The sequence below is a fragment of the Haemorhous mexicanus genome, chromosome 28 (assembly GCF_027477595.1).
Source record: "Haemorhous mexicanus isolate bHaeMex1 chromosome 28, bHaeMex1.pri, whole genome shotgun sequence".
Lineage (NCBI taxonomy): Eukaryota > Metazoa > Chordata > Aves > Passeriformes > Fringillidae > Haemorhous > Haemorhous mexicanus.
The window spans coordinates 3,450,118-3,463,093 of NC_082368.1; the positions used below are offsets into that span (position 1 = coordinate 3,450,118).

The 12,976-nt window shown below is 43.9% G+C and overlaps 1 protein-coding gene and 1 long non-coding RNA gene across 6 annotated transcripts in view; one reads left to right on the top strand and one right to left on the bottom strand.

The window, feature by feature from the left end:
• The window catches only part of ATP6V0A1 (ATPase H+ transporting V0 subunit a1), a 117,067-nt gene that overhangs the window by 20,149 nt on the left and 83,942 nt on the right, over positions 1-12,976 (bottom strand). For 2 of the 5 annotated variants that reach the window (XM_059869083.1, XM_059869081.1), the window contains exons 2-9: positions 11,896-12,039; positions 11,718-11,796; positions 10,680-10,777; positions 10,040-10,168; positions 5,681-5,763; positions 3,632-3,758; positions 860-942; positions 166-259 (exon numbers count right to left, since the gene is read on the bottom strand). In XM_059869083.1, the coding sequence (XP_059725066.1) occupies positions 166-259; positions 860-942; positions 3,632-3,758; positions 5,681-5,763; positions 10,040-10,168; positions 10,680-10,777; positions 11,718-11,796; positions 11,896-12,012 (810 nt within the window). In that variant the 5' untranslated portion in view covers positions 12,013-12,039. Of the gene's footprint in view, positions 1-165; positions 260-859; positions 943-3,631; positions 3,759-5,680; positions 5,785-10,039; positions 10,169-10,679; positions 10,778-11,717; positions 11,797-11,895; positions 12,040-12,215; positions 12,237-12,976 lie in introns of those variants that run through there. The other 3 variants (XM_059869082.1, XM_059869079.1, XM_059869080.1) reach the window with 2 other exon arrangements.
• Positions 11,189-12,803, top strand: LOC132339043 (uncharacterized). The gene is made up of 2 exons (XR_009489597.1): positions 11,189-11,451; positions 11,684-12,803. It is a non-coding gene; the product is annotated as an uncharacterized LOC132339043 (long non-coding RNA).

Sequence of the window (12,976 nt, forward strand, 5' to 3'; positions counted from 1 at the left end):
CTACCTGAAGGTGAAAATGTGGTCATGTCACAGGGGCAAAAATCCTCCTCTTTTAACAGGATCTAAAGTTTCTCAATATAAGTTTCAACAACATTGTTAAAAAAAACAAAACAAACAACCAAAAAACAAAAACCAAAGAAAGGTCATTGGTCCCAGTTTTTTTACCATCTGAAGATCATCAATTCTGGTGTTGACACCAGAAGCCATTTCCTTCCTCTCCTGAGGTGTTTCTGGGCATGGGTAGAGGGAGGCTCGGAACCTGGAAGACAGGGAAGCACCTCAGTGACAGAGATGGAAAGAAAATCAATCACTCAGGGGTGAGCCAGAGGCACCTTGAGAGAAGTTTCTGATCAGCAGAGACTGCCAAGCAGAGCTCCAGCCCCTGCATCAAAGGGAAGCAGAAGTGCTTTAGGCCAAAGCAGAAGCTGAGTGCTAAAGAAAACAGAAGTGGGAGAGAATCCTCTGCTCCCTGTGCTGCCAGTGTCTCCAGGCACTGTCATGAGGCTGGGCAGCCATCCAGCTGAGGGGGGATGCTGCCACACCAGTGCAACTGCTGATAGAAGCAGCCACTGTTGTCTCCTCTGTGAGAATATCCCACTGATGTCCATCAGGCCTGCCCCAGAAATCACCACTGCCTTGGTTTTGGCATTCCCTAGCACAGCAGTTGTGTACTTTGAGCATTACAGGCTGGGGAGTGGCAAGTGTGACTGTAAAATGTGTTTCAGTTACTTATGGCACATTTAATATCTGCTCCTGCAGCCACTGTGAAACAGGGAGTTGAGAAATATTGATATAAAGTCATGGCAGTGTGTTTCAAATAACTGAGAGCTGCCCAGCTCTCAGTTACAGACTTTCATACCCTTCACAGATCTTCTTGACTCTGTTCTTCAGCTGGTCACCTTGGAAGAAGATGATAAATACAGACTTGTGCACGTAATCCCCCTAGGACAAAGGAAAGAATTGTAGAGATTAGCACTGGCTAATTACCAGAATTCTAATTTTCCTTTCACTGAATCTGTCCATCAGAGCTCAGATATGCACAGCAGGTCAAGAAATGTTCCTGATTAGCACTGAACAGTCACAAGGAGAGCAATTTTCTCAGCCTCAGTACAGACAGAATACTTGCACTGATCTGTGTTCACTGAAGCAAAATGCCCCAGGTTATCCATTATTGATTCTATACAATACAGTAAATAGGAAAACCTGGTAAGAGCTCCAAAAGTAACAAAGATTTTATCAGCAGCCAGCTCACCTACAGAATCAAGCCAAAAGAGTGAATGAAGGTTAAAAAAAGTGGATTTTAACCAGTGTGGTTCCCAGGGAGACCAGAGGCACATTCCTTGCACAGCTGTGTCCATGGGGGCAGCCAGGGCCCCTTTCCTGCATTTGTTGACAAGTTATTGTTCTACCTTACTTAGGAAATTTTAACATAATGTTTCAAGAATAATTACATTAGGTGTAACCCTCAGTTTAAGGAAGTTCTGCACAATAAGAACAAAGTCTCTCCTAGCAGACTGATGATCCCACAGGTCAGCTACCAGTGGTTGGTGGGACAAGGGAACACATCAGCCTCACATGAGAAAGAGAGGCTGTTACTGAATTCACCTCCAGGGTCTGTGCTCCAGGGCAGCCCTTTACTAGGTAAGGGTGCCCCAAGTTTGGGCAGTGCCCACTGGTTTGAGCACAGAAGACACTGGATGTAAAACCAGGCCCAATCACATTTATTGTTTATTCCTATAGTGATGTGAATGATTCTAAGGTGGATGTTTAAACTATTGATTAGTGAATTATGAAAAAAACAAAAGGCTCAAATTCAGAGAAATGAGCTACATACTGCCCATGTCCCAAAGAGCATCTCCCACAAAGAATCACTACTCATTGCAGTTTGGGCCAGAGAAATCCCTAGGCCCTGCTGCAGTCCATGTTTTGAGTTGTTTTCCCCCTTCCAACAGCACTCCCCATCCAGCCTCCTATTTTTATTTTAATTAAACAGGAAAACATTTGTTGATGAAGCCCAGAGGCTGCAGCAGGTTCTGGGATGGACCTCACTGAGGAACAGTGTGGAAGAGGTTTTACAGTGACTTCTGTGAGCCAGAGAGAAGTTTGATCAGAGGATCCATGTTTACCCCTGAGAGAATTTCCCACCAAGGTCGTTGACCAAGAAACCAAGAAAGAAAGCAGGATAAATAAGAGAAACCTGAAACTGCCTGTTCCAATGAGCACTTTGTTTGTCTCTGGTGACTAATGAGTAAAGTGTAAACTGATGAGTTTTGTAAGAATGAATAAAAAGCATGCATTTGAAGCCTTCTGAAAATGGAATGTGTTGCTCTGTGTTATTGTCATATTTTCTGAAAAATCCCTTCACCAGGATTTCTTCTCCTGGGAAGCTGAGAAGCCTCAGAGAAAAATGAAAACAATAATTATCTGATTGCTTCTCCTGTGTTTTGCTGCTTTGGAATGTGTTTGGACATTGTTTACCAACAGGTGCATATTTGATTAGTTTCACGTGAATTGTTTTTAATGATCAATCACAGCCCAGTTATGATGAGTTTTCATTATCATTCTTGTTAAGTGTTCTGCAAATATCCTTTCTCTATTCTTTAGTATAGTTTTAGTATAGCATTTATTTTATATAATAAAATATAGTATCATAAAATGATAAATTAGCCTTCTAAAAACATGGAGTCAGATTCTCATCTCTCCCCTTGTCAGAGTTGCCTGCAAATTCAAGAGTGTTGTCTCTGTCTCAACTACAACAGGACAGAGGCTTCTACCTGAAGATCCTCCTGTGTTTAGGTGTTGTTTAGCTTCAGCAGGAGCTCTGTCCTAGGGTGATGTTATGATGCTTGTATCCCAATTCGTGTGCTCTGTTTATGCTGGATATTATGTTCTGTGCCTTCAAGACTGGCTCTGAAGAGTGAAAGTTTTGTTTTGGTTTCTCATCAGCCTGCTCCCCCACAGGTGGCTGGACACACAGACAAGGCAGTACACAGTGCTGCTTTTGCTTTTTGCTTGGTTTTTGCTTTCCTCTTGCTCTTGCTTTTTGCTTCTGCTCATTAGTTAGTTTAGCTAAGCAGTCCCAATTTTTCCCTGGGCTGCTTGTCCTTTCCCTTTTTTGGAACCACTCAAGCCTGCTCTGGACTGGGACCTGGCAAACACCAAGAGTTTGCACCTTGTGGATGCAGCAGCTACTCCAGCACCAGAGGGACCAATAACAAAGTGACCACTCCCAAGAGAGACTTTCTGAATTTGTCATCTTTGTCAGAGCAGTGACAGAGAGGTGTCATCTGGTATTGTTCATTTTGTGTGCTGGGGGGTGCTGTGCCTGTTAAATCAACAGGTTCCTTCCACTTCTCTCCGAGGAACCCTTCCCAAACCAGTTGGGGGGAGGGGCTGTGTGGGTTTGCTTTCTGGAGGAGCCCCCTTGGGAGGTTTTCTACCAAATTTGCCCTAAAGCAGGACAAAATTTGGCGTCCAACGTACGGCTCAAACCCACAACCCTGAGATTAAGTCTCATGCTTTAACTGAGCTAGCCGGTTGTGGGGAGGGGCTGTGTGGGTTTGCTTTCTGGAGGGGCCCCCTTTGGAGGTGTTCTCCCAAATTTGCCCTAAAGCAGGACAAGCCCCCTTACCGTGACGGGGTCCTCCAGGGGGTTCTCGATCTCGGCCTGGCGCAGGAAGACGTTCCCGCGGCACACGCGCCACAGCATCCGCTCGAAGGTGGGGATGCGCTCGCGGTTGATCACGCCAGCCACGAACCTGCAGGGGGACAGCACGGCCTGAGGGGCTGCGCCTGAACCCCCCCACAGCCAGCACAGCTGGCAACTGGGGGCTGGCATCACAATGAAAGCTATAAAAATCTTGTTTTAACGTTAGTTCTTGAGGAGGGCTGTCACATTCATATTTTCTAAAAAATTCCTTCGCCCGGGATTTTTCTCCTGGGTAGCTGAGAAGCCTCAGCGAAAAAGGAAAACAATAATTATCTGATTTACTTCTCCTGTGTTTTGCTCCTTTGGAGTGTGTTTGGAGATTGTTTACCCACAGGTGATTGTTTCATTGGTTTCATGTGAATTGTTTTGACTCATTGGCCAATTAGGGCCAAGCTGTGTCAGGGCTCTGGAAAGAGTCTGGAGTTTTCATTATTATCTTTTAGCCTTCAGTCTGTATCCTTTCTCTATTCTTTAGTATAGCATAGTACAGCATTCTTGAATATAATATAGTATCATAAAATAATAAATCAGCCTTCTGAGAACATGGAGTCAGATTCATCATTCCTTCCTACATCTGGGAAAACACAAATACAGCTGAGGGCAACGAGGCTGGTGAGGGGCTTGGAACACAAACCCTGTGAGGAACAGCTGAGGGAGCTGGGGGTGTTTAGCCTGGAGAAAAGGAGACTCAGAGGTGACCTTATCACTCCCTATAACTTCCTGAAGGGTAGTTGTAGTCAGGTGAGGGTTGGTCTCTTTCTCCAGGCAGCAACTGCCAGAATGAGAGGTCACAGTCTCAAGCTATGACAAGGGAAATATGCTTAGATATTAGAAAGAAGTTTTTTACAGAAAGAGTGATCAAGTTCTGGAATGTTCTGCCCGGGGGGGTGGTGGAGTCACCATCCCTGGACGTGTTTAACAAAGCCTGGATGAGGCACTGGGTGCCAGGGTTTAGTTGAGGTGCCAGGGAATGGGTTGGACTCGATGGTCTTGAAGGTCTCTTCCAACCCAGTGATTCTGTTAATTCTGTGTATTTAGCAAAATGGAAGGTCCTCTAAATATACAGAGGTAACACACAGCAAAATAACTGCACTACAGCACAGGCTCTGTTTTTTAACAGAATGAAACAATCTTTAAAAAATATATAAACCACTGCTTATAGGAGAAACAAATGCATTTAGATATACAGTTTCTAGCCTTCATTCCCCTACAATCCTGGGACATTGGCTGCAAGGGTTACAGCAGCCATGGCTGCCAGTGACCACAACCTATAAAAATCTTGTTTTAACATTAGTTCTTCAAGCAAAATAGAAGGTCCTTTAAATACAGGGAGGTAACGCACAGCAAAACAACTGCACTACAGCACAGGCTCTGTTTTTTAACAGAATGAAATTATACTTAAAAAATACATAAAACACTGCTTATAGGAGATATTTAGATACACAGTTTCTAGCCTTAATTCCCCTACAGTCCTGGGACATTGGCTACAAGAGTTACAGCAGCCATGGCTGGCAGTGACTATGTCCTGGGCTCATACTTAGACCTCACTGGACCAAACCCCATGTCCAGATAAAGTATTCCACAACACACAAGGAAGCCTGGAAGCAGCTGATAAAGAGGATGTAGAACTATACACTTATTTCAGACCATTATGTGCCCACAGCAGCTACAACTTTCAACAAAGCTCTGAGATCTTAGAATGTCTGAGGAAAGCAACACAGAACAAACTGGGTTAACTGTTTGGTGAAGAGAGAAACTTGAGAGAAACAGTTTGTTAACTGCAGAGAGAAACTTGTGAAGCACAAACATGAACTGGGAAGTGAATACGGGCAGGAAAAAAAGAGAGAGCACCAGACAGTTTTAGATTAGCTTTCATCTGCTTGGCGTGGAAAATTTGCACAGCTGTGCTCAAAGAATTGCTGCTTCCAAGGGTTGATAATCCCTAATCCAGCAATCCTGAACTGCAATTACCCGAGTCGGAGCGGGGCACCTCTTCCCATCTCACTCGGCTCCAGCAGTGAAGAGGATTCCTCCAACAGGTCTGGATCCGCCATCTGCTGATGATGCAATTCAGCCTGAATTCACAAATCAATTAATATCTAATGAAACCAGTTAGTGGCATGCAGGGAATGAGGAGCCAGGAGATAGTTGTGGGAGACAAAGAAAGAAAAGAAGAAAGGAAAGGAAAGAAAAGAAAAGGAAGAGCAAACGTAAGACAGCAGAAAGAGGAACAAGATGACAGAAAAGACAGCAAGAGTCACACATGGAAGGAGAAAAACAAGAGGAAAAATGGAATGGCTCAGCAGGGCTTCCATACAAGAAAGGCTTGAGGATTGTTGCAACAAAGGGACTGGGAGATATATAAGTCTGAAGAAAGGCAGAATTTAAAAAAAAAAAATTAAAGTTTTAAACATAAGTGATGTTCCCAAGAACCATTTTTAATGGCACAAACCAGAGAAACACACTTGACTCATGTATTTCCCCAGATATTAAATTAATTTATCCTTATTCACTGTATGGTTCACCATCAGACACAAACACTGCTCAGAGCAGGCTGGCAACATGGCTCATCTCTTGGCCATCAAGGCACTAAAACAGGACAGTTTTACACTGTCCTTCTCTGCAACCAATTTGCAGGCTAAAATTCTTAGAAATATACCTTGTAAGTGTCAGAAATTCAGGTGAAGGATGCTCAAATCATATCCTCTTGTGCACCATCTTCACACTTGTTCAACCCCGCCTCACATTTAGTTCTACCTCTGCAGCTTATAAAATGAAATGCCAAAGATTACAGTTCCTGAGCACAACCAGAGGGCCAAAGTCTACCCTCTGTGGAATGCAGGAGTTCTTTCCCACAAAACCACCAAGGGAACTTCTTAAATCACACTGGAAGGCAGAGTTTGACCCAAGGACACATCACATCCACACACACACACAGAGCACAGCCTTGCAAAACCTGTGGCAAGTGCAGTGACTTAGCCCCAGTCTCTGTATCTGGGCAACAGTTGTGTCAGAGTTAAAATCTCCCCAGCACTTTCCCTGCTTGTGTTTGCCATATACAAGAGAGTTTTTGCAAGGCTGACACCAAAAGCAGCTCAACTGCTTGTACACACACTTGCTGCAGCTTGGGATGTTACATGAGGGAGGGAGCCCTTCACTCGGCTTGGAAAGGCAACACAGGAATTCCTGATCCTTTCAACTTTAAGGCAATTTGTTGCAACGTCAAAAACTGAATGGAAATTCAGTTCATAGAGAACACAACTAAAATAAGAAAGTTTGGTACCTGAAAATGAAACACACAGACCAAACATCTCAGTGACTGTTTGACATCTCCATTTCAGGATGTTGAAGAACAGTAAGTTACAATTGTTAGAGGCTTGTATTGTATTTCCAGTAACCAAGACACTGTTTGGGGTAATCTTTTGTGATGTGCAGCACATTTTAGCAGATGACTCATGAAAAAGGAAGGACAATGTGGCACCTTTGGATTTGCCTCACCTGAGAGAGAATTTGTTATATATGTTTAAAATTAGCTTGGCCCATTTGGGCTCTGTGTCCTTTATCCAGGACAAATCCTGCTTAGAGGGGGTGGAATTACAAAGCAAAACAATTTAAAATAAATGTGGATTCGACCGTTTAACTAAAAGAAAACGTTCTTTTGCAAGGATTATTTGCATTACAAACTCCATGTTTCTTAAATTCATTTCTCAACAACTCTGATTTGATGAGCACATCAATTCTAGAAAGGAAATGGCACAGCAACAGCAGCTCTGCAGCAGGAAGGATAACTAAAGCACTACTGGGGGATTTAATAGAAGTAAAAAATTGAGACTGTGTGGAAATGGAAGAACTATCCAGTTCCAGTGCAGGAAAACAGGATTCTGGGAAATCTACTTTGAATATGAGTTTTTGCCAGCAGTGAGTGAAATGTCAGAGCTATTGTGGAATAGTTTTTACTAGATGAGGTCGTTCAGGATTGGAATCTCCCAAGCATTTCCATGGCAGTAATCAAGAAGCATAATACAAGAGCTTTCATAATTAAACATTTTAAAATTGCTTATTGATCCCCTGATCAGCATCCAGATCAGCACCTCTAATCTCAAAAAAGGTTCATTTTCTCCACTGATGATTGCAGTCCTGCCCTGTGACAGTTCTGGATGCCCAGTGCAAACCCATACAATTCAAGCCCCTTCCAGATCACAAACAGGACAAAAATCAAACGTTGACAAGAACTAAAAAGGATTCATGTCACCATCTATTAACCCAGAGCCAGACAGAAGTGACAGATGCAAAGCAAACAGAGAAAAGCAGATGGCAGAAGAGTCAGAGGGAGGAAGAAGGGACTGCATGCCATTAACCGTTACTTTTCCAGTCTTCTTTTACGCTCACACTCTAGGCAAAGCTCTCAGAGAAATCTCTCCAGCTCATATGGCTCTTCATAAGCAAGGACAAGAAGACTGAGAAAAGGAGCATAATCATCAACATGGTGTGTTGGAACAAGAAATGGCTGCTTGGGCTGGAATGGTCACAGGAAGAACAAGGGGACATTCTGCCACCCTCCCTCCCTCCCACCATGTTCAAACTCTGGAGAGCAAAAGCCAAGCATGAAGGAATTGGAGAGTCAGCCATTTCTTGTGCAACTCATTACTATGAATAACACAGTCTTAATTACAAGTTATTGTAGTCTTCAAGTGTTGAAAGTGCTGTGCAAGGGCAGCATGGAAGTTGGCCACTCTGGGATGGTGAGCAGAGGCAGCTCTGGGCTGCTCAGGCTTCCCCCAGCACAGAAAGCTGAGACAGATTTAAACTGTCCACACTTACATTTTACTGAACATCACCTGTGAGCTGTTCTGTTTGCTTTTATGTAGAGCAGCACATGTTATTTGGTGTGTTTTGTTTTATTACTACAGAAAACTGTTAAGAAAGAGAAGCAAGACATATCCAAGCTTTCTATGGCTGGTTTGTGTAAGGCTGTGGGTGACCTGCCATGGACTCTTTAGAAAATTGATTTTGATCTTTAAATTTAGCTTCATCCCACCACAGTGGACAGAGAGGACAGTAATGAACAAGGCCATGTTGGATGGGGCTTGGAGCAACCTGATCTAGTAGAAGGTGTCCCTGCCCATGGCAGGGGTGTGGATGGGGGTGAGCTTTAAGGTCCCTCCCACCCCAAACCAGTTTGGGATTCATTCACAATACAGAAGTGCTCAGCACTTGGTTTTCCATGACACTCAGAATAGGCAGTGCTACTTTAACACAGCAAAGTAATGGATTATCAGGTTAATCCTGTTTGTCCAAGGGACACTTGTAAGTGAACATCCAACACTCGAAGACAAAGAGGTTCTTCGTACTGAAATCAACCCCACAGCCCAACAGCACTATCTGTGTCAGCAGTGACTGTGACTGGCACAGGACCAACCTTGGTGCCTGAACAGGCAACACCTTGTGCCAAAACAACAAAAAACAGTTAGATAAAAGGCCTGAAGTGTGCAGGAGTCCAGCTCCACTTGACAATAGCCCTTGTAAATAGCAGGAGCCATTTCCGTTAAGAATTCTTTGATCAAATCCTGAGATTAGAGGAAACAGGACATCTACTCAGCAAAAACATGTCCTGAAAAACACACAGGAGCTCTCTGAGAGAACTGCCAAGACTCTTGAGATACTTCAGCTTTACAAGGAAGGGTTATGTCTTCTCCCAAGCAGGATTTATGTCAGTGCCATGAATGACATCGGAGAAGCTGCTCTCAGGTCCAACAGAAGTTGCCAGTTCCTGGCCCAGATGGTATCTGACAAAATGTCCAAGACTTTAAATGTCAGCTTTGCTCCACAAATGACCTCTGAAAGCTTCAGGGTTTGATCAAAGGCTCTATTAATTAATTTATTTATCTATTACTTCAGTGGACTTTGTATTGTGACCCTGATGAATCTCCACATAACACTTTAAAGGCTGAAGAAAATTCAGCTCCATTTTAAGTCCTCTGCATGTGCACCAAAGAAACTCTGACCCACTGGGGACAGTGCTCACTTTAGCACCAAATTTTGGGGCTGTTGATGTGCTTTCAAAACTATTCACATCTTAATTATTCTATACAATTTTTAGACAAACTATTGCTTAACTAGAACAAGCCCAAATCAGCATTGTGGGAGGTAAATCATGGGTAGCTATGTGTACTGCATGAAAAATGGAAAACAACTTGTGCAGCTTCCTCAAACAAAGCATAAAATGACCCTGCTGTCCAAAACAGCAACTAAAATATATTTGAAATAAAAATGGTCATTTCTATGAAAAGAACCAGCTCCCCAAGTGTTAAACCCCACTGGTATTCTGACCTCATCAAAAAACTGCTGAGTTTTACGCAGTATAAACTTTAATTCTGTCAGCTCCAAGAAGTTTCTCTTCAGAGCCTCCTGATTGGTGTTGATTTCTTTAAGCTCATTTTCAATCTTCTCAAAGTTTGCCTGGAAAATGTGAAAAGGAGAAAGAAAAAGGACTTAATTCCATAATTAAGTGCTGTTCAGTCTGTCAGCAGAGAGGCAAGTGAGATGCTTCACATCCCCACCCAATTTGAGTTTTACAGGATTTACAGGTGCATCTCCAGCCTGCTGTGGCACAGATCCACAGATCTGCCACATCTGCAGGCAACTGCAGACTTCTCACACTCAGCCAGACTTTTATGGACTGGATTGATAGAGTTTCTTCAAATCAATAAAACCGTGATAAACTTTATGACCTACCACCATAAACCATGTGGTTCCAGCAGTTTTTGGCTCATTTCAGTGGTGAAATTCCTACTGAGGACTCTCACTTGTGTATTTGGACAATGTGAGCTGGCAGAGCTGCTTCCAGGACAGCTGGAGACTGAGCTAATGTCCCCCTGCCACTAAATCCTGCAAGTATCAACCCACAGAGACAATTTCCTCTGTTTCCATCCAGAATCAAATCCTAGTTTAACTCTCCACACATCATTACCTCCAGGTCAATCATGTCACGTGGAAAAGGCACCTCTGGGTTTTCACCAGTGTCCATGATAGGAATGTTTGCCTTTTTAATCTCCTTCTCCACAAACCCTGCAGAGACAGCATTCAAAGTGTTAATTACAGACATTTCAGTGTCAAACAGTTCCCCCAACCTGCACCTGGCCCCAGCAGCAGCTGATTCCTTCACCTCCTATTCCAAGGTGTCTGTTTTGGCTAGAGTTATTTTTCCAGGGGGGAGGTGAATCCCTGGAGGCATTGAGCCCTGCCTGTGCCCTGACCCCTGTGAAAAATGTGTATTTTATGATTTGCTTTATGCAAATATTCAAATGAATATTATATGTGTTATGTTAGAAGGTTATGCTGTATTCATTTTTTAAAGTAGGGTGTTAGATATAGTTTTAGGTTATAACAAAATATTAAAATAGAAACTATATATGTGGGATTTTTTTTAAAAGAAAGGAATGAGGTATTCGCACCAGACAGCAGCCACAGGACACCTAAATCTTTCAGAGAAAGAGAATTTATTGCTCCATTATCAGAAGAAATTAACTTCTTCCTGCCTTGCTCAGCCCTGAAAATGCTGTCAGGATTCAGAGGAAGAAGCTGACACTGCCCAGACAGAATTCTGTGTTTGAATGGAATTGATGCATCATGGATGAGGTGTATGAATATGCAACAGGCTGTTGCTTTTAAGGGTTAATCCTCTGTTAACGTGGGTCCTTTTTCGGGCTTATTTTGCCCAGAAAGAGGAACCTGGACTGTCTGTAACTCTTTGTTTCTATTGTCTCATATTGTCCTAAATCCTAATTGTCCAAATTTTTATTACTGTAATTATATTGCTATTTTTATAACCATTTTATTACTATTAAACTTCTAAAATTTTAAAAACATGTGATTGGTGTTTTTAACACCACTCTGCCCTGCGGCTTCAGCCTCCCTTCACTATTTGTCTTTTTTCTATTATTAATATTTTTATTTTTTAACCAAAATCTGCAGAGTCAGAGCCACATCTACCCCAACGGGAACGTACGGAGCTTTCGGTCCATCTCCTCGCACCTCCGGACCTCATTGACGAATTTACGGTGGAACACGTTCACGTCGGGGTTCAGCTGCAGGGAGAGACACGGCACTCAGCAAACGCCCGCCCCACCGGCCCCGCTCCCGATCCCGCGGGCTCCCGGTGCCGCCACCGCCCCGGGGACACTCACGTCGCGAAACTGGACCTTGCCCAGCTCGCCCAGCTCGCTGACACAGCAGTAGGCGGCCTCGGACTGCAGGAACAGCTGCGCCAGGGTCATCTCCTCGCTGCGGAACAGCTCCCCCATGGCGGCGCCGCTCCCGCCGCGGCCTCTGCGGAGATGAGCCGTGAGAACCGGGCCGGGGTACGGAACGAGGCCTTCCCGCCTCCGCCGCCGCGCCACAGCTCAGCTGCACCTGGAGCCCGGCCCGGCGTCCCCACCCCACCTCACCCCGTTCCCATCATATCCATCCCCGTTCCATCCCGTTCCGTCCCGGTCCCCGCCATTACCTGCCGCCGCTGTCGCTGCTGCCGCCGCCGCCGCCTGACCCGACCCGGCTCCCGTCCGCGCGTCACGCGCACGTCTCCTGGCGACCGCGCGCGGCCCCGCCCCGGAAGTGATGATAGAGGCGACACCGCGCCGCGGGGAGTGACGTCACGAGCGGCGTCGTGACGTCACTGTGTGGAAAACGCCAATCACTTGTTTTTAAAATTTTTAAAAGTTTAGTAGTAATAAAATGGTTATAAAAATAGCAATGTAATTAGAGTAATAAAAATTTGGACAATTAGGATTTAGGACAATATGAACAATAAGAACAAAGAGTTACAGACAGTCCAGGTTCCTCTTTCTGGGCAAAATAAGCCCGAAAAAGGACCCACGTTAACAGAGGATTAACCCTTAAAAGCAACAGCCTGTTGCATATTCATACACCTCATCCATGATGCATAAATTCCATTCAAACACAGAATTCTGTCTGGGCAGTGTCAGCTTCTTCCTCTGAATCCTGACAGCATTTTCAGGGCTGAGCAAGGCAGGAAGAAGTTCATTTCTTCTGATAATGGAGCAATAAATTCTCTTTCTCTGAAAGATTTAGGTGACCTGTGGCTGCCATCTCACTACGAGTTCTTTCTTTAAAAAAAGTATCCTACATAGCATATTTTCTATTTTAACATTTTGTTATAGCCTAAAATTATATTTAACACACTACTTAAGAGAATTAAAACAGCATAACCTTCTAACATAACACATATAATATTCATTTTAATATTTG